This window comes from Arabidopsis thaliana (genome assembly GCF_000001735.4).
Source record: "Arabidopsis thaliana chromosome 1 sequence".
In the NCBI taxonomy this organism is placed as follows: Eukaryota; Viridiplantae; Streptophyta; class Magnoliopsida; order Brassicales; family Brassicaceae; genus Arabidopsis; species Arabidopsis thaliana.
The window spans coordinates 5,844,627-5,867,498 of NC_003070.9; the positions used below are offsets into that span (position 1 = coordinate 5,844,627).

At 36.7% G+C, this 22,872-nt stretch overlaps 8 protein-coding genes and 2 long non-coding RNA genes across 15 annotated transcripts; 5 read left to right on the forward strand and 5 right to left on the reverse strand.

Moving 5' to 3' along the window:
* The first annotated feature begins 19 nt into the window (after positions 1-19).
* Positions 20-1,035, forward strand: HBP1 (SOUL heme-binding family protein). The gene is made up of 2 exons (NM_101570.4): positions 20-408; positions 484-1,035. The coding sequence occupies exons 1-2, from the start codon at positions 140-142 to the stop codon at positions 911-913; spliced, it is 699 nt and encodes a 232-aa protein (NP_173153.1). The 5' UTR covers positions 20-139; the 3' UTR covers positions 914-1,035.
* A 13-nt stretch (positions 1,036-1,048) lies between these two features.
* Positions 1,049-6,308, reverse strand: UBP15 (ubiquitin-specific protease 15). 3 transcript variants are annotated; one of them, NM_001198090.2, is made up of 15 exons: positions 6,016-6,308; positions 4,815-5,419; positions 4,280-4,673; positions 3,977-4,154; positions 3,788-3,886; positions 3,574-3,713; positions 3,405-3,493; positions 3,184-3,269; positions 2,931-3,093; positions 2,691-2,814; positions 2,444-2,601; positions 2,279-2,363; positions 1,966-2,178; positions 1,823-1,884; positions 1,049-1,736 (listed from the first exon to the last, which is right to left on the reverse strand). In NM_001198090.2, the coding sequence occupies exons 2-15, from the start codon at positions 5,261-5,263 to the stop codon at positions 1,190-1,192; spliced, it is 2,787 nt and encodes a 928-aa protein (NP_001185019.1). In that variant the 5' UTR covers positions 5,264-5,419; positions 6,016-6,308; the 3' UTR covers positions 1,049-1,189. The 3 variants fall into 3 exon arrangements, with proteins under 3 accessions (NP_001185019.1, NP_564014.1, NP_001322494.1); NM_101571.2 differs by having other exon boundaries at positions 3,586-3,713; positions 6,016-6,263; NM_001332280.1 differs by having other exon boundaries at positions 3,586-3,713; positions 5,833-6,263.
* Positions 6,309-7,233: 925 nt separating this feature from the next.
* CAT8 (cationic amino acid transporter 8) lies at positions 7,234-9,361 on the forward strand. The gene has a single exon (NM_101572.4). The coding sequence runs from the start codon at positions 7,338-7,340 to the stop codon at positions 9,108-9,110; it is 1,773 nt and encodes a 590-aa protein (NP_173155.1). The 5' UTR covers positions 7,234-7,337; the 3' UTR covers positions 9,111-9,361.
* A 105-nt stretch (positions 9,362-9,466) lies between these two features.
* AT1G17130 (coiled-coil protein (DUF572)) lies at positions 9,467-12,071 on the forward strand. 2 transcript variants are annotated; one of them, NM_001084081.2, is made up of 8 exons: positions 9,467-9,835; positions 10,239-10,409; positions 10,512-10,646; positions 10,789-10,854; positions 11,105-11,155; positions 11,252-11,377; positions 11,484-11,547; positions 11,641-12,071. In NM_001084081.2, the coding sequence occupies exons 1-8, from the start codon at positions 9,638-9,640 to the stop codon at positions 11,844-11,846; spliced, it is 1,017 nt and encodes a 338-aa protein (NP_001077550.1). In that variant the 5' UTR covers positions 9,467-9,637; the 3' UTR covers positions 11,847-12,071. The 2 variants fall into 2 exon arrangements, with proteins under 2 accessions (NP_001077550.1, NP_173156.1); NM_101573.4 differs by having other exon boundaries at positions 10,260-10,409.
* AT1G05293 lies at positions 10,847-11,125 on the reverse strand. Its single transcript, NR_138871.1, has one exon. It is a non-coding gene; the product is annotated as an other RNA (long non-coding RNA).
* ICR1 (interactor of constitutive active rops 1) lies at positions 11,947-13,924 on the reverse strand. 2 transcript variants are annotated; one of them, NM_202119.2, is made up of 4 exons: positions 13,827-13,924; positions 13,622-13,684; positions 13,222-13,331; positions 11,947-13,134 (listed from the first exon to the last, which is right to left on the reverse strand). In NM_202119.2, the coding sequence occupies exons 3-4, from the start codon at positions 13,233-13,235 to the stop codon at positions 12,114-12,116; spliced, it is 1,035 nt and encodes a 344-aa protein (NP_973848.1). In that variant the 5' UTR covers positions 13,236-13,331; positions 13,622-13,684; positions 13,827-13,924; the 3' UTR covers positions 11,947-12,113. The 2 variants fall into 2 exon arrangements, with proteins under 2 accessions (NP_973848.1, NP_564015.1); NM_101574.3 differs by lacking the exon at positions 13,827-13,924 and having other exon boundaries at positions 13,622-13,820.
* Positions 13,309-13,645, forward strand: AT1G05297. The gene has a single exon (NR_138872.1). It is a non-coding gene; the product is annotated as an other RNA (long non-coding RNA).
* Positions 13,925-15,451: 1,527 nt separating the features above from the next.
* AT1G17145 (RING/U-box superfamily protein) lies at positions 15,452-18,264 on the reverse strand. Of its 2 annotated transcripts, NM_001332281.1 has the most exons (10): positions 17,892-18,117; positions 17,412-17,632; positions 17,264-17,315; positions 17,130-17,175; positions 16,959-17,040; positions 16,710-16,860; positions 16,547-16,613; positions 16,146-16,212; positions 15,970-16,063; positions 15,493-15,864 (listed from the first exon to the last, which is right to left on the reverse strand). In NM_001332281.1, the coding sequence occupies exons 2-10, from the start codon at positions 17,613-17,615 to the stop codon at positions 15,725-15,727; spliced, it is 903 nt and encodes a 300-aa protein (NP_001320543.1). In that variant the 5' UTR covers positions 17,616-17,632; positions 17,892-18,117; the 3' UTR covers positions 15,493-15,724. The 2 variants fall into 2 exon arrangements, with proteins under 2 accessions (NP_564016.1, NP_001320543.1); NM_101575.4 differs by having other exon boundaries at positions 15,452-16,063; positions 17,892-18,264.
* A 218-nt stretch (positions 18,265-18,482) lies between these two features.
* Positions 18,483-19,433, reverse strand: AT1G17147 (VQ motif-containing protein). The gene has a single exon (NM_001123828.2). It carries the CDS (start codon positions 19,322-19,324, stop codon positions 19,028-19,030), a length of 297 nt encoding a protein of 98 aa, NP_001117300.1. The 5' UTR covers positions 19,325-19,433; the 3' UTR covers positions 18,483-19,027.
* Positions 19,434-21,080: 1,647 nt separating this feature from the next.
* AT1G17150 (Pectin lyase-like superfamily protein) lies at positions 21,081-22,869 on the forward strand (the record flags this gene model as incomplete). The annotated part of the gene is made up of 4 exons (NM_101576.1): positions 21,081-21,230; positions 21,564-21,872; positions 22,032-22,550; positions 22,639-22,869. 4 exons carry the CDS (start codon positions 21,081-21,083, stop codon positions 22,867-22,869), a joined length of 1,209 nt encoding a protein of 402 aa, NP_173158.1.
* Positions 22,870-22,872: the final 3 nt, after the last annotated feature.

Sequence of the window (22,872 nt, forward strand, 5' to 3'; positions counted from 1 at the left end):
AAAAAGGTCGAAACTTTTTTACACACACACAAAACCTATCCGAAGATGAACCACACATTCACACGTAACAAATAATCTATATTACCGGTAAAAGGCCGCGTAAACAAAGAAAGAAGTAAGCTACCTAGATAAAACCGCCATGGCCACCGGTTTAGGCTTCTTTAAGCTCTCCTTCCTCCTTAGCCTCCTCTCCGGTGGATCAGACCTATTAGGTCCCGATGCCGAATCCGGAGTCGCCCAAATTGGGAAGTTCCCGCCGTCGTGTAACAGAATCGAATGCCCGAGCTACGAGCTGGTTCACTCCGGAAATGGATACGAAATTCGCCGGTACAACAACACCGTCTGGGTTTCCACTGAACCGATTCCAGATATCTCTCTCGTTGATGCTACCAGAACCGCTTTCTTCCAGTAAGTGCAAATTTCCAGTTTTATCTTTTAAAATGAGGCTTTTGTTCGGATAAAGATTGAAAATTTTGGTATCAGATTGTTTGCATACATTCAGGGGAAGAACGAGTATCATCAGAAGATAGAAATGACTGCTCCGGTTATCTCTCAAGTCTCACCAAGCGACGGTCCATTCTGTGAATCTTCCTTCACTGTATCATTCTACGTTCCTAAAAAGAACCAGCCTGATCCAGCTCCGTCGGAGAATCTCCACATTCAGAAATGGAACTCTAGGTACGTGGCCGTGAGACAATTCAGTGGATTCGTGTCTGATGATAGCATAGGAGAACAAGCGGCGGCGCTAGACTCGAGCCTCAAAGGTACGGCTTGGGCTAATGCAATAGCGAAAAGCAAAGAAGACGGTGGTGTTGGGTCGGATTCAGCTTACACGGTCGCTCAGTATAACTCACCCTTCGAGTTCTCCGGTCGGGTCAATGAGATTTGGTTACCGTTCGAGCTCGATGTTTAAGCTCTGCTTAGTGAACCCTTTTTCTATACATTTGAATAAAATAAGAGGTTAATCTGTAAAGTGCAAACCTTTTTTCTGATACAAATTTTGCAGAAACAGGGGAATTTGATGAAATGAGATTGAACAATTTGCCCTGATACCAAAGAAACAGATGACTAAAGACAAAAAAAAAATCTCAGGGCACTCGAGTTAAGTATCCCTAAAGAGATCTCTAAACATATTTAATAAAAATCAGGGAGGTTCAAAAACAGAATCCTCTCTAGTCTCTTCTACTTACTACCAGTAACTGTAAGTTCTATCCTGATCCTGACCATTGTTAAATTCTGGGTTAGTCTCGTAATTTACATACATACTCTGATCGTAATAATCATGGGGCGGATACGGTGCTGGAATAGGATATAGTGATGGTGTTGCGTCCAGCACGACCGTGTTGTTGTGATTTGTTTCTTGCTCCACGAAATACCGGGTTTCGGGTTTGGTACCTGAGAACATTCTGCAAGCGACAGTGTTGTGTGGCGATGGCTCTACGTTGTGGTATACGTTGTTGAAGATGGCGAAAGGAGAAGAAGAGTCTACGACGTGGCAAACATCTGTGTAGTCTATGGTGCTGAAAGAGTCTCTGGTTGATTCTGTGGTGAAAGAAGCCTCGTCTGAGCTTGTGAAGAGAGACCATTCGCTTGATGATGACTCTGTGTTCTTGTGATCCGCTCTCGGTTTGAAGCGGTTAACAGGTTTCCTCTGTTCCTTCATCTCGTTTCTTGGTTGCGAATGGTGAACCGGAGCTTTTCCATTGTGCTCTCCTCTTTGAGGACGTGGATACGATCTGCAAAAAATGTATTTTAAGAATCCATGACCTCGGAATGCAGAAAAAACCATTATAAGTTCCAAACCGGTATTTTATTTTCTTACCTCATGTAGAACAACATGTAAGCTCCTTCTGACATAACTTGAGTCATTGGCACTGGATGAATCTGCAGAAAAAAGAAATTTGCATATGTTCATAAACCGTTTGGCTTGTCGCATAATGGAAGAGGAGGATGAAACTAGTTTACCTCTGAATCATCGATTCTGTACCAATTCCCTCTCAAATCTTTGACATACGAAATGTAGTGACCCGAGAAAGATGCGTTGAGAGTATCCAAGTGAACTATGACGGCGTAAAGCATATAAAGCGGAGGAACGTCTCCGGTTCTTGTCATGAAAGGAATCATGTCTAGCATTTCAGGAAAACTTATACATTTGTTTATTTTCCCGTATCTTCCTTCCTGCATACACAAAAGTTTTAAAAGTATTTTCAATTTTTTTTCTAAAGACAACAACAACCCAAGAGTAATATTTCGAGTCATCTTTAAAAGTAATTGATACCTGGAATCGCTTAAGAACAATTGTGAGAATGTTTGGTGCTTCATGAATGCTCAATTCTTTCCTCGCTCTAACATATCCAGCGCACCTTTTTAAACACATTTTCACAATATTACAGTCTTGTTTCAATACCACAAAAGGACAAGTAATTTGGTTTTTGGATCTAACCTGCTGCATCTATACATGTTTTCTCCGTCGAGATCTTCCGGTCTAGTAAACTGAGTCAAGGCATCTTGAAGAGATTCTACCCAACCGTATATCTCTAATGTGAGATCCATTATATTCTCGTATCTTTCTGATTCATGATCACACCTCAGGCATTTAACCTGGTTTTCCAGAGAAAGACGGGAGCAGAAACAATGAGAATGTGTAAAGTCAAAGTAGAGATAGATCATGAGCTAGGAGATTAAAACACCTTTGAGCGGAGACGTCCACCAAACATATGTTGAACTAAGGTTGTTTCTTGCAGTCTCGGATCCACTTTAGTCTCACCTCCAAGTCTCTCCAAACATATGGATTGCATAGAGGCAACCAAAAGCCTACATTTAAGTCAAAAGAATATCGTAATTTCATGAGATTTCAACATAGACGGAGAGATATAATCACATTATGTAGAAAGGATACACAGATATCTTGAAGGACTATGAAGAAAAACCTTAAGAACTCATGAGCATCTTCCTGACTCCCATCACCAATCTGACAATTTATACTTCGCATGTGTGAGAGAATTCTGCTAGCAGAAAGTGGACCTCCGGATTCTCTTAGCATCATTACATGTTGCTCAAGTTCACACATAAGGCACCAATCTTTCCCAGAACCTATAGCGAAAGAATAACATAGTTTAGTCAGACGAAGTAAACTAAATCTGCAAAACTTTATGCTACGAGATTAATTGGGAAAAGCATTACATGATCTTGAATGTGATCGTCGAAGCAAATAAGCAACGAGTGGTTTTGTACATGTTAAGGATTGCAAAACAGCGTTCGCATAGCAACTGGAGAAGAAAGATGATAGTAAATTTAGAAAGTATATAAATCAGTAAGGACATATATACAAAATGGATCTTGCTATTATAAAAGCAATCCTTAATTCTGTAGATTAACAGAATGAAAAGTAATTGAGACAATACCTGTTTCCACAATTTACAAGCCCCCTAGGTGATAAATCAAACACTTCACACTGAAAGAATTTAAGAAATTCCTCGTATGGAAAAAGCATCTGAAACATAATAGTTATTGACTCAGAAAAGTAGGAAACTAAAGATACAAATTGAAATAGTAAAGAGACGATAATATCACCAGGGAACTAACTTTCAGGTTCTTATATCGATCATCATGCTTTGTAGAATTTCTTAAACCCATCATCTTCATTATTCCCATCGTTGAGGAGATGCCATTGCTTTCTTCACTGATGCCAGTATCCTTAGACCGAACAGTCTCTGGATTATAGATACAAACATGAGACACTCAACAAAAGAATTCTAAGGTCGAAGCAAAAGTCAGGGACGCTCACTTGATACTGCAGCGACTTGCCCCTTCTTACTTGTCTCTGTGCATGACTGTTCTCCAGATTTGTTAATACCTGTTCTGGGCAGTGTTGCAGTTCTGGTCCCTATTTAATTCAATCCACATTAGAAGATGCAAATCTCAATCTGAATATAGAGTAACTTTTATTAGCTTATGTTATGGTATTAGGCCTCACCGTTTGAAGGATATTGTGTGTTTGGACAACCAAAAGAGCTTCTGACTCCCAAATTGTTTTCGTGTTTGTGACTTTCCTGCATACCACTTACAAAAGATTGTCCATTCATTTGCACAGCAGAGCTGTCAACAGAATGCCTTCTAGGATTTGTTTCTGCAGCATAACTGTTGCCTCTCGACTGCAAGCAAAATCACCAGGTTTAAATTCAAGCACAGTTTTGACTTTTGGCAAGTAAGCACAACAGATTTACTTCTGTTATTTAATACAGGGAGAAAAATAGTTCAAGAACTGGTTAGTGCTTACCTTATGTTTTATGTGACTCGTCTTGTTATCGCCACCAGCAGAAGCAGCTTCATCAGAAGAATCAAACACAGTAGCACTGTCTCTTCTACATGATTCTCGGTTGGCCTTGGAAGAATGTTGTTTTCCTACGCTTTTCCTCCCTTGCGTGTTGATTTGTGGCGTAATATCATTCTGAGAGATACCCAAGCTAGCAAAATCCACAGAGCTTTTTGAAGTCTTTCCCTTTGCTGCCTGCGTAGTATTGTTACTATACATTGTAGAATCCATGCCATGGTCATACAAAACAGAATCTTTCTCGAAGGAAACCCTCTCAGATGACGAAGAGCAAGACTCCACTGGGACACATTCATCTTTGTGAGCTACCCTCCAGTGAATTATTTGACACTTCCCGGAGCTACAAGCGTAAACAATCAAGACATTTATGGGTCAAAATGTCAGCAACTTTCATCGGCAAGAGAGCATCATATAAAAAGATAAAAGAGATAAAAAGAAAAACTAAGAAACGTTCTGAAATAATAATGACGTGGAAACATACCAGTATCTAACAGATTTACATCTCGAGCAACGTGTCTTAGCAGGACCAAAACACCTTGCACATACATGTAACTCATTATTATTGACAGGAGCCACAACTGTAACCCCACATGTAGCAGTCACGGAATCAGATCTCTGCTCGGCTACAGTTTCTCTCGCACCAGCGTCAAACTCTGCTCTTACAGCACCACCACCAGCAGAAACAGTCTTGGTCCTGGTTCTTTGAGCCCTATTCTCAGTAGCCACACTCTCAAATCTTACACCTCTATCCGCATTAACCACGGTCTCAGCTCTTAAAGCTTCTTCAGCTGCCATCTGAGCCAGCAAGTTAGCCCTTACTCTTTTTTCAGAAATGTTACTCCATTTTCCTAATAAAATGTAAGCTACCACAGGAAGTACAACCAAAACCAGGAACAATATTGGTATGTCCGCTCCCCTTGGTTCAAGCATGTCCTCAGACACGCATTCATGACCCGATCACAGCTCGTGAAAATCCCTTCAAATTACATGAATTCAGATAACCATAATCACACTCCTGATATGCGCCAAGATCTATTTTCAGGTCCAGCTTGTGAAGCTACTGAAGAACTCGGAAGATGGATAGCCCTGCATTTACAAATACCAATAGAATGAGTTCAGTTTATACTCTCATTATTCCATCATATTATACACAGATTCAATAAAGCTCAAGATGGTTTCCAAGGGAAGCCCAATTAAATCTAGTCTCCATTCATAGTTTTTCAACAAAAGCAACAAGAAATTATCTCTTAAGCTCTCAAATCTAACAAACCCCCAAAACTGAATAAAGCATCTCACTGAAGAACCCAAGTCTGCTAAATCCCCGATTCAAAGCAAAGTACTTGAAGATGAGTCTGAAAAATCCCAAATTTCAGGTATAAAACAAATCCTTTTCCAAGGACCTGGTGAGAAACACTCGCGATCCAACTAGTTACCCCAAATCCGTACAGACCTAAGCACATTATTCTACAGAGCAGCTCAAAAAAAAAAACTTCTCTAACCATAAAATCTGAGGTGCTTGAAAGTCTCCATTGCTCTCGAATCAAAGATTCCAGTACCCACAAACCCTTATAACAGAGTAGCTCAAGAACAAATTTTGACCACGATTGAAAAAAAAAACTAAGACACAAGTCGGAAGAAAAAGGAAAGAGCCGAACTTTAAGAATAAGAATTTGGGAACATACCTTAATTAACGAGCTGAATACAAAAGGAAGAAAAAACCCTAAATTTCTTCAGCCTTATCTTTTAGCTTCTCGTCGTCTTGAGAGCTCGGAAATAGATGCTTTGATTCCTCGAATGGGTAAGAAGACACAAACAGTCTCTTTGTCTATCTCTCTCTTTCTTCTTTCTAAAACACACTAGTTTCTCTCTCCTCGTCCCGTGTTGTTTATGCTCTTCGTTTTCACACTCCTCGCATACTCTGTCTCTCTCCGTCCTTCAGGATGCTGTTTTTAAATAAACTAATAATTAACCAAAAATATAGAAAGTAGATTATTAATAATAATTTTATAAGCTCATTTTGGGTAATAACCAAAATATAGGTAGACATTTAATAAATTCCGGAATACTATTATTTTATCACACGTAATTATGTAAGCAAATTGATAAAATTATTAAATGTAGTTGATTTTTTCCTATTCAAAATACCAGAAAGGAATTCTATACTCCATAAAAATAGTCTTTCATTGTCCTAAAATAATATGTCACATTAACAGTAATATTTTTATTATGGGATTTTTACCTTGATACCTTTGGACAGGAACATGTAAGTTTTATAAAGTATGAAAATGACTGTTGACGAAATCTGAAACTATGTAATAATGAATCTTCTAATAATTAATTTTACTTTTTCTTTATTTATAAAACGTCACGTAGAATATCAGTAAAAAAAAATCGAAAGCAATTATAAAAATCAGAAAAGGTACTAAATAACAAAATCTGTTATTGTCAAATCAAAAACGAATGGCAAAACACAAGTTCTGTATCTAATACATTTTCTTTCAAACAAATAACAAATACTAGAAATATGATTTTAAAATGTGACAAAAAAAAAAAGAAATATGATTTTAAAACAATTTGTTTTTATAAAAAAATGGTAAGCAAGTTGATGAATAAATCAGTCAAGCTCATCGACGAACGTGGCATGATCTCGTAATAGACATTCGTCACGTGGCGTTTAGCTATTTGATCAAAACATGTCAGACAAAGTGGGTCCTGCATTTTGTACGATTCATCTCAAAAGGTGATATCGAGTCTCACATCTCCAATCCTGACCGTTGGTTTATAACTCTTATTAGACGACTTTCAATAAAAACTTTAGGTGGGTCCCTCGTTTTTAGGGTTGTACTGTCACCACCTTTCAGTTTCAGTGAACGCTGCACGAATTTTAACTACAATTAGACGACTATTTACATTTCGATCCATAACTATTTTATTATCATATTTTAGACACTCAAGTTTTTAAATTGCCAATTATTCGCTCTTTCGGATTTTTTGTGGATTTGAGATGATCCCTGCTTCAATGGAGGAAGCTCACCAGCTGGAGTCGAGATCCGATGACCTAAGTCAACGGAGAAGCTACTGGAGATGGAGGAAGCAGGATTTTTTCCCGGAATTCTCTTTTCAGAGCTTCTCTACCTACAAATCAGCTCTCTCCGCCACTTGTCCACGCCTCGCCGATCGTCTTCTCTCTCGCTCTTCCGATGCGTACGAGCTCGATGCAGCCCGCCGCGAAAGCGAGAACCCTATGCGTCGTTGTCTCACTTGGTGGGACTTGCTCTGGCTTAGCTTTGGTTCTGTTGTTGGTTCGGGTGTGTTCGTGATCACGGGTCAGGAGGCTCGAGTTGGAGCTGGTCCTGCTGTTGTTCTCTCCTACGCTATCTCTGGTGTCTCTGCATTGCTCTCAGTTCTCTGTTATGCTGAGTTTGGAGTTGAGATTCCTGTCGCTGGAGGTTCTTTCTCTTATCTTAGGGTTGAATTGGGGGATTTTATTGCCTTTATTGCTGCTGGGAATATTCTTCTTGAGGCTATGGTTGGTGCTGCTGGATTAGGGAGGTCATGGTCTTCGTATCTAGCTAGTTTGGTCAAGAATGATTCTGATTATTTTCGGATTAAAGTCGATTCCTTTGCTAAAGGGTTTGATCTTTTGGATCCGGTTGCTGTTGCAGTGCTTTTAGTTGCTAATGGTATTGCCATGACTGGAACAAAGAGGACTTCTTGGTTGAATTTGATTACTTCCATGGTCACTGTTTGTATTATTGTGTTTATCGTCGTTGTGGGGTTTACTCATTCAAAAACCTCAAATTTGGTTCCTTTTTTCCCTTATGGAGCGAAAGGTGTGGTGCAATCTGCTGCAGTTGTCTACTGGTCATACACTGGTTTTGATATGGTGGCTAACATGGCTGAAGAAACCGAGAAACCTTCCAGAGATATTCCAATTGGTTTGGTTGGTTCGATGTCTATGATCACTGTGGTTTACTGTTTGATGGCTCTGGCCTTGACTATGATGGTGAAATACACTGAAATTGATGCGAATGCAGCTTATTCTGTTGCTTTTGCTCAGATTGGGATGAAATGGGCGAAGTACTTGGTTGGTATATGCGCTTTAAAGGGAATGACCACAAGCCTGCTTGTTGGCTCTCTAGGCCAAGCTCGGTACACCACTCAGATTGCTCGGTCTCATATGATTCCTCCATGGTTTGCTTTGGTTCATCCAAAAACAGGAACCCCTATTTATGCTACTCTCCTTGTAACCATACTCAGTTCAATAATATCCTTCTTCACCAGCTTAGAGGTTTTATCAAGCGTTTTCTCCTTTGCTACCCTCTTCATTTTCATGCTCGTGGCAGTAGCATTGCTTGTGAGACGTTACTACGTGAAGGATGTCACTCCTGAGGCCGGTTTGTTGAAGTTTCTTGGTTTTCTGTTTTTGATAATTGCTTCCTCCATTGGAGTATCAGCGCTTTGGAACTCAGGCGTTAAAGGTTGGATCGCTTACACAGTGACTGGAGTTATTTGGTTTATAGGCACTTTAGGGTTGGCATTGCTTCCGAAATATCGTGTTCCTAAGGTATGGGGAGTCCCACTAGTTCCGTGGTTGCCATCGTTTTCAATCGCCATGAATCTATTCCTTATCGGATCACTCGGTTATGTAGCATTCTTGAGATTCATTATCTGCACCATGGTGATGCTTTTGTACTACCTATTCGTTGGTCTTCATGCAACCTATGATGTAGCTCATCAGCCTTTGGAGGAAGCAAAGTTTGAGGGAGAGAGATAAAAGAATCGATCGTAACACTTCACTACGTTTGGTAAATTGTATAAATTCCCTTGTTTTCTGATGTGATTTCAATATTCTTCTATTAAAATGTACAATAATACTATCGATCTTGTTTTCGTGTTTTCTCATTCTTTTCATTTTTCAATGTTGAAACTTATTAACTTGTTGAACTCTGTTGTATTTGTTTCTATCTTGGAAATTTAAAATTGGAGTTGAATAAGGTGTTCTCAGTTCTCACACCTTTTTATTTAGCTACTTTGTGATTATTATACTTTAATGACCCGAGCTACCGGTAACCCGAATGCACGACCCGGTTAACTTCACCCAAAATTGAATACAACATGATAACTCAAGCCCAAAAAAGCCCATTTAACCGATTTATAAAAGCGGTGCTTCAGACAGATATGTGTTATAAGGAGAAGCCGAGGTTAAAATCCAAAGCGTAAAATCATAGCGAGAAATTTCCTTATTCCTGTGATTTTGCTGAGAAGAAGAAGAATCTCGAGGAGGAAGAAGAAACAGGCGACATGGGAGAACGGAAGGTGCTAAACAAGTATTATCCGCCGGACTTCGATCCTGCGAAGCTTCAACGGCTCCGGCGGCCGAAGAACCAGCAGATCAAGGTTCGTATGATGCTTCCAATGAGTGTCCGATGCGGTACCTGCGGAAACTATATCTACAAGGGAACCAAGTTCAATTCCCGTAAAGAAGACGTCATTGGCGAGGTAATTGAATCAATTGGTTTGGTTTCATAGTGTAATTTATTTCCTCGGATGCTTTTGCGTAATCTCTGTACCTCTTAGTTGATAGTGTTGATGCAGATTATTAGGAGTGTCTTCTAATTTTATTAGGGTTTCAGTTTTCGATAATATTGTCGTCGGTCCTTGAATTGAAACTAATTACGAAAACGATTCCAGATTTGGGGTTTTAGGGTTTCGAGAAATTGAGCTTTTATGATAGCGAACCAGTATAACTGAGTACCATTACCTTGAAGGCTCTTGAACCTTATATATTGCTGATTTCGTTTTTGGCCAAGGAGATGCCTTTCCATAATCTAGTTCAGACTGCTTGAATAGTTATTCTTCTTGGTGTTGTTTTTGTGGCGTTTATTCTAATCAAATTGTTCAGAACTTTTCTTTTGATGTGCAGACGTATCTCGGGATTCAAATATTTAGATTCTACTTCAAGTGCACCAAGTGCTCTGCAGAGCTGACTATGAAGACGGATCCACAAAATTCTGATTACATTGTCGAATCTGGGGCATCTCGAAATTATGAACCCTGGCGTGCAGAAGATGAGGTAAAGACTTTAGACATGTAGCTTTGAGCTTGTTTCCTCGTGCATGATATTGATGTACGCTTTTCTTCTTTACTAATTTACTTCTTTTTTTTTATTGCACAGGAGGTTGATAAGGATAAACAGAAAAGAGATGCTGAGGAGATGGGGGACGCGATGAAGTCCTTGGAGAACAGAACTTTGGATTCTAAAAGAGAAATGGACATTATAGCTGCACTTGATGAAATGAAATCAATGAAGGTATGACACAGCTGCCTTTTTGTATCTTCTACTTCCTCGCGCTCTCTCTTGAATTCTTAAAATGTGATTATATTTCATGATTCTGTTACATGCTGACATAAGAGTTTTGGGTACTGATTTTCTATTATTTTGATTTTTGCAGTCTAGACATGCTACTGTGAGTGTAGATGCAATGTTGGAGGCCTTGCAAAGAACAGGCGCTGAGAAGGTATGCTCCTGTTACTCGGTTACTTTTTCATATTTATGGCGATTTGATATTGTCTTCACAGAATACTGTTTTTAAGTTAAATAAGAAACAGAGATTTCAGCTTTCGTGTTTCTTGATAACTAAACCATCTTGTTGCTCTTTGTAAGCCTTCTATCGAAGTGTACCTCTGACAAAAGTGTTCTGTACCATTGTTATGTTAAGTTATTTCGTTGACTGAGCCAATATGGTTATTTTCTTTTTATTTTGACAGGTAAAACGAATAGAAGAAGAAGATGAAGCAGTTATAAAGTCGATATTTGGTGTAAGTGTTCATGTCATTCTTGCGTAAATATTGGTTCTTCACATGACATCTAGCTTTGCTAAACTTTTTCATATTTCTGTTTCATCTGAAATGCAGAAACAGAAAGAAGTTATTAGGAGAATTGCAGATGAAGAAATTGATGATGATTATGATGATGATGATATCGATGATTATCCCAGCCTTCAGAAGGAGAAGAAAGGATCATCGTCAGATCTTTCAAAGGTTCCTCTATCAAAACATATATCTTTCAGATTTCCCTCATCTTCTCATCATGTTTCAGATTTTTTGGAATCAGGACTAACTGTTAATTCTTTTATCTTTGATACAGAAGAGGAAGGCAACAGAAGTAAGTCCAAGCAACCCCACAGATATTTTGACTAGTTCTTCTGCAGGTGGGTTTTTTCAATCTTTCTTTCAAGTTTATCGACTTTGATTTCCTTTTTTCGGTTGAATAATGTTTAACGGGTTTCTCCATTTACGACCAGAAAATCCGAAGGAGCCCAAGAAACAAGCTATCAGCAAACAACCCTTTAAATCCGTTCACATAAAAGTCATCAAGAAGCAACCTCAACCAACTTCATCGTCAACTCCGGCTCCTGCAAAACCAGAGGAGAAGAAGAGTGATGGTGCGGCTAACACCAGTTTAGCCTCTTTATTCCAGAATTATGGTAGTGATGAAGATGAAGATTGATTGTTTTTGTTCTCGACAAGTTCCGCACTTTCACAGATCTCATATCACTGTTTTAGAATTCGAGCTCTTATACTGTCGATATATGTGAGATCTTTCAGAATTTTCAGAAATTTGTTCATGAAATTGTTTTTGCAATTGATTTGGATTGATAGTTAGCTTCTGATGAAGCGGACCCACTTACAAAAACTTCCAGGTAAATACAGCAAAATAAAAGAGAGAAACGGTGAGCACACCATTTCTTGAATGACACTCCACACAATCTGTAACTCACTTTTGCCCTTTCTTCCTCCACAACTCACCAAACATCTTCATCCCAGAACTCTTCCTCTTGCCACTTCCCAGTCCATCATCATAATCATCAGCCATTCCCGGTGGATCCATGAACCCAGCTGACGGGTCAAAGAACCCACCTGCATAATACTTCTCAGTTGACCCAGATCGATCCCGACCATTCATCTCAAACTCTCCAGAAAGAACTGCTGCTGCAGCATCCGCTGCCTTCCTCCACTGCTCGGTTTGAACCCTGAGCTTCTTCATCTCAGCCTCTAAAGCATCTTTTGCTTCTTCCATGGACTCAAGCTTCTCCTTCAGGTGAGCCGTCTTTGCTCTGCTTTCTTCTAACTCTTCCCCAATCCTACTCACCTTTGAAACCATCTCATCTTCATTAGCTTTCACATTAGAAATCTCTGAAGCTGAATCGCTCAACTGATTCTTCAAGCTCTCGTTTTCTTTGCCTAGTGATTCATGCTCTTTCTCCATGTCATAGAGTCTAGCTTTCAGCATCTTTATCTCATCTTCCTTTGCAACCAATTTCTCAGCTTCGTCATTGCCGCTTCTCAGTTCTTCTTCTTCTACTGCAATCTTTTCAACGGGAACCTCAAACACATCAGTCTCTTTCTGCACATCACCAGGGATTTCGTCTCTATCAATCCTCTCAGCCTCAGTTGCAGATTCCTCCACTCGAGCCAGCGGGTTTGGTTTCTTGGACTTCTTATGAAGCTCATCTTGAGCTTGTTTCTTCACAGCTTCAGCATTAGCCAACTGCTCCTTGAGCAATCTCAGTTCCTCTTGCGCTTGTCCTAACTGCGACTCTAGATCCGATATTCGTCCCCCAAGTTTCTTCTGACCAAGCGGATCACTGTTAGGTCCACCGCTTCGAGGAGATTTACGGTCAACACCGGGCTTAAAACTTTGATCCGTAGTGATCAGACGGTTGGAATGATTGGAATCAGAAGTAGATGACGATGACCTCAGCCTTGGAGCTTGCCTCTGAGACAACTCTGAAACTCTAGAGAAATACAAACAACAACAAAAAATCTTAAATCACATCATTACTCATGTGAGAAAATGGAGATTTCTTAGTCAAAATCGTAACCTTGGTCTTGGCATTTTGATTTCGTGTTGAGGATATAATAAGCAATAATTCACAACAGAGAAGCCAAAGTTGCTGGAAGCTCGAAGGTTTATGGAGTAACTTGTATAAAACTGAAACGTAAACAAAATCAGTTGTCATTTATTACAGCAACAACCAAAGCCATGACTCATGTCGGAAAATTCCGGGGAACTGAGATATGATTATAATCACGCGCCGTCAAAAGCGCGTGTGTATCAGTGTATGATATGTGTGAGAGAACAAGAGACAGTAATCTTCAAATGAGAAAAACCAGAAACAGAGAAGAGAGTTGTCAAAGCTGGGAACTTATAAACTTTATTTTAATGTTCGTTTGCTACATTTAATAAGCAAAAGGATCCAACTAAAAAGAGTTAAAACTTACCCTCGAAGAAGAAGAAGATGAGGTCAACTTTGCATTTGAAATCCAACAAGTGACTAAGAGAAACTATTAAAAATGGTCAAAGAAAGATTTGCGTTGGCTGATTGTGAGTCAGTAATAGGAACAAGAACATAAAACCAGAAGAATTACCCAAAAATGAGCAGAAAAGAAGAGAGAGAGATAGAGAGTTGTAGTGTAACGCATGTACCTTTTCGAAACAGACAGCTTTATTTGAAGACACTCTCTCAATCCAAGAAGCCTAGACTAGAGAGAGAGAGAGAAAGAAATGGTTTTATTTTATTTTTGAAGATTTGAAATAAAGCTGATCAAATTTAAAATCGAGGGACCATTGGGTAGGAGAAGGGCAAAAGTATAATTTTAAGTCTTGTAATAACGTCCACATATACACACACGTAACGTAACCATGATGTATATAAAGTCCGCATGTTTCATTCTTTTGTTTTATATTGTAAACCATCTTATAAAATGATCTAAAAAATGTAATTTTAATACAAGAGTGAATGTGAATGTTCGTATTGAATATAGATGTTATTTCTCAAATTTATAAGCATCATGTAAATTTTGTAGTTTTTGTGAGTTTTCCCTAGATATATATCAATATACGGTATGTGCCTTTAAATGAGTACAAGGTAAAATCATTGAAGTACAATTTCAAAGATCAGTAATAATAATGTATATAAAGTTCAGGAATTAACACTAAAAGCCTAAAACCATCAATATGGGATATTTAATTTTTGTATATTTATTTTGTAATAGATATATCCAGAGAAATGCATATAAATGTGGATTTATGTCACATAATTAGTTTCAATAGTTTATCATAAATACACACACATGTATATTACCTACATATCAATATTTCTGACACTCTTGTTTCTTTTTGTCGGTTTTGTACATGTTTCAATTTACAAACCTCTATTTTATTATAAACCTTCTCTAATCTCGACGTTTCTTTTTGTGATCTCCAACACGTCGAGAAACCAATTTGATGCTTCTTATAAGGAAAAAATGAAAACGAGATTACAAATTGTATTATTTTATGTAGATAGCATTGAATCGCCGTTTAATATTTGATGGCATGGGTGTCCATATCAATAAACAATTATTGTTAATTTGTTACCAAATAATTTGGATTTCATGTTTTGGTCAATGTCATTAGTTACTATACTAGTTGTAGCTGGCTCTATCATTTTGTTCAAAAATGCTATACGAAATCACTCACCTTAAAATTCAGTTCACGGCCTTAAAAAATCAGTTTCATTATATATTTGTTAACAACTTAATATGATCATTTCCCATTTCGAATATAAACGCAATAGAATTCGACCTAACATGGGTTGATCAAAAAGTAGAAATGCGACTATAATAAATAATTTAGAGCAAACATATTTTTATTAGTTGTTGGAAATTAAATGTAAATGGACGCTCTAAAGTAAGAAAAAGGTGAAGTGTACTTATTCAAGAATGAAAGACAAAAGCATGTGAGTAGAGGAACTCTTAAGTAAATCACTTCAAGGCTAAAAAAACCCTTAAACTCCCAAAGATGACCACCACTCTCACTCACACTTCAATTTATGTTCTCTCTTCTCATTTAATATCAAAGAGACCAAAGCATGTGTATCTTCATTTTTGTCGTCCTTTCTTGACATTTCCTCAACTACTAACTAACTATTCTTTTACTCCTTTAGCAAATCCCCCATTCATCACAAACTCTTCCAAACTATTGCTTTCATTGATAAAAATACATGGAATTGCTAAAATGGCAAAATCCCTCATTGATGCTAAGGTTTTACCAATAATGGAATCTCACGGAATCACGATTTATATTCCCCTTTTTTGTAAATTATATTCTTCATTTCATTTTTGTGCAATGCTTACCATTCATAATAATACAACCAAACAACCAACCTTCTGTAGGAGGAATTGAAAATCGTTTTGGTTTTTCTTATTGGCACATGTATGAAGTGATCAACATACACCCTCAAAACTAACTAACAATCTAAAACCATTCACTCCCGCTAACATAATATAAACAAAAGACTATATAACAACTTTGAAGCTTTCCTCTTTACCTTTGGGAACTCTCTATTGCCATGTAACTTCCCTGGAAGTCTCACCGCCGCTATCATCAGTCATATCTGATCTTGTATAGCTGATTCCTGCTCCTTGAAGGTAATGGTTACTATCCTGTTCTATGGCATTGTAATGACTGTTGTTACCATTGTCTGGAACAAGGTTTTGTGATGCAAGGTTAACGTTTTGATTCGAAGAAGATACGCCAACCATTTGCTGACGTTCGGCAAGAACAGCAATTGCACAAGCTAGCCCACCTGATGGAGATGATGATGACGGAGTTGATGGTTCCTCATTACGATCTTTTTCTGAAATATCATCAGGTGATGTGTTTCTCTGAATTCCTGGTTCCTGTTAAAGAAAGAAAATAGTTAGGCTTATCTTATTCAGATAAATGCTATATACTTCAAAGTTTACTAACCAAACAAATTACCTGCATCGAAAGCCATATTGCTTCCATGACCATTATATCTTCAAGATCAAAGTCAAACTGACCGTCCCTGAAGAGTTTTCCAGATAACCACATATCAGTCACCTGATATGAACCACTCAGATTCAAAGTTCCAACACGTATTACCGTTGTGCATATAACTTTAGCCAGAAAGGAATGATCTGAAAATGTAATACCATAACTGACTAATAAGAGACAATTTAAGAAGGGGTTCATTTTTAAGTTTTAACTGTAACGGTTCTCGAAGCATCAAAGTTTCTCAAGAGATAGGACTAATACAAATGAAATTTAACAGCTAAATAGAGAAAAAGGCTGTTCATACAACCCCATGGCATGGATACTCATAAAAGTCATTTAGGTCCATTTCTAGGAAAATGACAAACCTTGTAACCTGAGGGTGGTGAGATGGAAGACATGATTCTTGAGATGAAACAATTTCCTCATCATCCTCTGCGTAAAAGCTACTGATTGAGATTGCGAACCAAGAATAACAAAAGTGGTAAAATTTAACACATGTTGAAAGTTGAAACCGAGAGAAGAACTAACCTGCAGCAGAACCATACTCTGTATCAAGAGTCGCTGCACTAGTGCTAGAACTAGAAGAATATGACTCCAGACGTTTCTGCATTCTTTCTTCATCATCTTCAACTTCCTTCTGCCTCATCCTTATTTTGGCTTCTATAACTCGCTGCTCTTCCTTCATAACACAGAGATAACAATATTGGCAGAATCAGCCAGTAATTCCATCACATACTCTTAAAAACAATACTGTTTCAAGATTTAAGTCTGGCTTACAATTTGTTCAAAGCTCTTCTCCTCTTTAGTTTTCCCTCCACGATACTCGACAGCATAATTGGATGTTTTGCAAAAAGGGCATCTTACATATGATAAGGAGGACTCAAAAGTAGACATTTTCATATGTAAAGAAGACCAAAAGCTTAATGCAAACTATAAGAAAAAGGATACTGAGTAGGTTGAGCTGAATTAGGACTCTTCATCCGCAGAAAGCATTCTGTATAAAACCAAACACAAAGTCAATGACTACACCGGATAAGAAACATTCTATAGTTCAGAGATGACTAACAAATACATTTCTTCACCTGTACAAATGCTTTTCATACAACATCTTGACCTATTAAGACTCGGATAATACTAGAAACACAGAAGAACAAAAAATTGCATGAGAGTTGGTCAATTTCATCTTCTTGAATGAGGAAGTAAGCAAAAAAGGAAAGACTTAAAACAAACCAGAAAGCAAATAGGACATTCTTCAAGATCATGATGGGAGGAGGGGGTTTCTTCAAGACCAGGATAACAAGGAGCAAGCTTAGACTCTAAGATGAGTTTCTTAAGCTTTTTAATGTCAACATCTTTGCTCATGTATAAACCTTGTTGTGGCTTTGTGTATCTTTCGTCCACAATCTGTCTCTTCCTTCCCAGCTTATTACCCATTTCGTCTCTTTAAATGCCTTGAAATTAAGATAGTAGAGAGACATAATAAGAACACTCAAATAGAAATCAATTTCACTTTCTACAATTCACAAAACGCAATAAAGAGCTTGTAGCAATCCAAAGCCATTTCCTTTTTTCCGAAACTAACAAACAAAGTTTAAAACCCTAAATTCCAACCGTTGATAAGAATTGAAGCAACAAATCTTTTCAAACAGAAGAAAATTTGCAAACCCTTTGAATATAAATGAGTAATAAAGTTTGAGTCAGAGAAGAAACCTTAAAAGCTTCGAGAATCGAAGAGACTTAGATAACGAATGATAAGAGAATACAAAGATCAGAACTTTTCCTTTGCGAAAGAGATATACAGTAATGTTGTCGTCGTGAAGAAGAAAGATCCGATGAAGAACGAAGAACGAAACGGTGGAGTTAGTCGGATACGAAAGAAATGAATCGTCGTCATCTCTTTTGTTTTCACTCTTCCTCTTCTTTATCGTCACGCGCCCCTCTCGCGCGTTAACTTTCTCCACGCTTCTTCTTTTTTTTTTTGTTCCTTCTGATATTTTGTCGTAAAATCTGATAGACTATTATTGTTGCAAATATTTATTTCAAAAAATAATATAAGGGTCGAAAAAAAACTTTCAAAAAAAATAAACAAACTATGCTACTAATGATTTTATTGATTGTCTTTTTTAAAAAAGTGAAAGATAATCTACATATACATTTTTGCAGCCACTTTGTGAAATAAATTTTCAAGTTGAGACTTATTTACAGTGGCTACCACTGGCATTTAATAATTGTTTTTGATAATTAGAAAGTAAATCTTCGAATTAAATGTTTGCATTTAACTACCTTTCTAAAATCTCTCTGCATTAACTATACCATTAATTACTAAAATAAAATTTCCAAAATATTTAATATCATTTAAATACTACAAAATTATCATTTTTGATATTGCTTTTTTTATGACTATAACAATTCGATTATAAGCAGCAAACCGTAAAGATATTTGATAGCAATTAATTACTACAAAATTACAAAATATTTAGACAATGATTCATAAACATATCATAAATAAGATCAACATTAATAAAATAAATAGTTTTTTTTACGAGACGGGTTGGCGGGACGGGTTTGGCAGGAAGCTACTTAATAACAATTGTAAACTATAAAATAAAAATATTTTATAGATAGATAAAATTTGTAAACTTTTATATATACTAACTTTAAGGAAATAAATTGTCTCCGCGGTATACCGCAGGTTAAAATCTAGTATAATACATTAATGCATTAAGCAAAAAAAAAGAAGTTCACCTTCTAAGGAACATTCGTGTTTCACATAGGCTTGAGATAATAATATTAAACCCAATGGGCCTTAATATTGTGGGAAAAAAAAGAACGAATTATTAGTCTAGTCAATGGTCTGACCAAAGATTATACAATTCGCCGACCGGAGGCATCTCTCTGAAAAAACTATCGAACTCCGTCGTCTCTACACCTCTTTCTGCTTCTTTTCCTACGCCACAAAACCGCTGTGATGAATCTTTGCCACCGTACCCTTGACCGGAGAATTCATAAGGACCGTCGGCGACGACTGCGTTTTTACCTGTGAGTTCTTGAACAATTGTCTTGAAGCTCCGAGCATCTGTCTGAACGTACTGTGTGTTAATGAAGACAACCTTCATCGGTTCAGATCTCACTCCTGCAGACATATTTTTGGCGTTATATGAGATTTTTTCTTTTGGTTTGCTCTATTGAGTAGTATGCCTTTTGAATCTCCCCGATATTGGTTGTATTTATATGTGTAGATAAATATATGGGAATATATATAATATTTGTGGGGAGACCGAACTTTTATCATTTTATTGATTTTTAGTTATTGTTTAGAAACATTTATTATCATGGGGACTCCTAATTAGTATTATGAACTATATGGATAAGAGAGCAGATTCTTTTATTGATATAGCATTTATATTCTATATCCATAGTTGTGGATTGGAAAAGAATATTATTATATAGATCGAATGATATTTTGATTCTAGAAATTGCTTACGTGTGGAGTTACGATCATATGCTTTCATGACTAATGACTAATTATATACTGATTAGATATCAGGGAGTGGCTCAAATTTTCCACTATTTAAAGAAATTAGAATCAACTAATCAAACGTTTTTTACCAAAAAAAAAACTAATCAAACGTTGCATATAATAAAATCTATTTTAGAGTTTTTGTAACGACGGGGTCAACTGAAACTGGAGATTGTCACTTATTTCAAGAATTTCTATACACATGTGGGGTTTATTTTTTGCAACGTTTCACCAATATTTTTCATTAATTATTGATAGACAAATCTGATAGTTTTTTTATTTTATTTTTACACTAGTTTGTTAGATGTTTTTATGTTCATTTGTATGTTCCTTGACCATAAGGAAATTATTTTGTGGTCTTTTCAATTTTATTGTATTGGTCTTTGACGAGATTCTTGTACGGGTGAGACAGGTTTGACCGTTAACATTCAAGCAGCCTTGACGGACCAAATAATAAATGGGCTTTTGTTATTATTATGTGACCTTTATTTAATATCGATCGAAAGAATCAGTATTATATAGTGTAATGGGTCAAAGCACGCCTTATTTGATGGAATATTGGAATCACATTACATAACGTGAAACCAGCCTAAGATGCATACATAATTTACATATGCAGAACAGGTTTTGATATCTTTAGAATACTATAAGAAATAAGAAATTTGGAGTCTATGTGACTACGTTACTCAGTAACAAAAAAATGATTCCTCAGCATTGGTATATAAGCATATTTCGATTTTTGTATTATAGATTCCTTGATATGTATATAACTATATAAGTGTTTTTTTTTATATTATATGCAAACTAAAAATAAACTGTATACAGGTTTTAGTAGTTGATTTTTTTTTTCCTTGATATTTTTTTTTCTAAAAAAAAACAAATTCTTTCTAAAATCTTCATACAGCAAGATAACGATTCATATATTACTATTTAGTAGTTGTTTTAATAAAGGTAATATATATTTATTTATTTTTTGGTCAAAATAAAGGTAATATATATAGTAGTTTTTTACTGCATTGATGTAATTTGTTGCATGATTTTAAGAATATTTGATACAACTAATCTCACCAGATCAAGACCCCAAAGACAAATAAAATATATGAATCGTTATCTTGCTGTATGAAGATTTTAGAAAGAAATTGTTTTTTTAGCCCAAAATTGGTATAACAAGAATCAAATTTTTTTCGCAGATTTCTTAGCATATATAGTTCCTTACGATGTATTTCTTTTAAAAAGACCAAATCGTATTGTCTTTTAAAGAAAGTACAGATTTCTTTGTTATTTCAAAAATCCAAAAAAAAAAAAGAGAAAGGTTGAAAAAAACAAACAAAAAGAAAAACAGAGAAATAAATAGAAGCATGCAGTGCCAAAAGAAGAAGATGGCGCCGTGCATTGATTTTGTGTTCATGGCTTTTGGTTTGCTTCTCTTGCTCATCGCCGTCACAACAAGTCGCCCAATCACTCGGCCAAAAGTATTCGACGTTCGAAGTTATGGTGCTAAAGGTGACGGTAAAATGGATAACACCAATGTAAATGACATTTTCTGCTTTCTTTAACTAAATATTCTTTCTCAACTTCTTCATTCATTTCACATAGAATGTCGATTGACTCAATAAAAAAAAAAAATAGGAATAAACCTTTTATTTCCAAAAAAAAAGAATAACGGGCTATTTACTTGCTTTTTAATATTTGGATTAATTAAAATTAACTAGTTCAATTTAACTACATATTTTCTATTTAGTTATTTGAAGAGCGTATTCATTTATGTGTGTGTGTGTAACAAAAAAAAATTGAATCTTATAAGTTACTAAGAGTTTTTGTCTTACAAATAATCTACCTTCTTTGGTAATGTCTCATATAAGGCGTTCACAAATGCATGGAAAGATGCATGCAGATGGAATGGACCAAGCAAAATGTACATACCACTAGGAACATTCTATCTTGGTGGTGTAACGTTTGTAGGACCATGCGATGGTAAGATCTCGTTTGTCATTGATGGAACTTTGTTGGCTCCTCCGAACAACGACGACATTAAAAAGGAAATATGGATAAACTTCCGCTACATCAACTATCTCACGGTCTTCGGGGATGGCACCCTCGACGGCCAAGGAAAAAAGTCATGGTCACTAATTGATTGCCAGAAGGACAATAATTGTCCCAAACTCGCTATAGTACGTACGCTTTCTTGAACTTTCTTTTTATAGCTACTGTTTTTATGGATCAAACTGAATATTTTATGTCATTATATATATATATAACTTTTAAAAAGAGAATCTTGAAACATAAACTTGATTTAATCATATTTTCATGGTGTTTTGATACATTTGCAGAATATGGGGTTCGATTTCGTAAAAAACTCAAGCATGAATGGGATAACATCACTCAACAGTAAAGCCGGACACTTCAATTTCTTATCCGTTGACCACTTCAGCATCACTAGAGTCAACATAATAGCTCCCAGCAATAGTCCCAACACTGACGGAATCAAAATAGCTTTATCAAGTAACATGCAAATCTCAAACACTCACATCAGCACCGGAGACGATTGTATCGCAATGCTCTCTGGAAACACAAATTTTGATATCTATAATGTCAAGTGCGGACCGGGACATGGAATTAGTATTGGAAGCTTAGGAAAAAACAAAGACGAAAAGAATGTTAATGGTTTAATGGTTAGAAATTCGGTCTTTACCGGTACGACCAACGGTATACGGATCAAGACATGGGAATCTTCAGCTTCAACAATCCGAATTATCAATTTAGTGTATGAGAATCTACAGATGATAAATGTTGAAAATCCTATCGGCATTGATCAAAAATACTGTCCTTACCCGCCATGCAGCAATATGGTAACTTACTATGCAAGAAACAAATTTCTATCTTCTTAGAATCTTCATCGACTTTAAAATTAACATGTTAGTTCATGTTTTATCGCAGGGAGATTCTCACATTCAGATCCGAAACGTGACACTAAAGAACATTTGGGGAACATCAAAGAATAAAGTGGCTGTGAAATTTCAATGTAGCAAAACCTTTCCTTGCAAAGATGTTCAGTTAATTGACATTAACTTAACTCACCATGGAGTCGACGGTCCTGCAAGTGCGTTGTGTGAGAACGTTGATGGATCTGCTACTGGGAAGATGGTTCCTCCGCATTGTCTAAGTTGATCC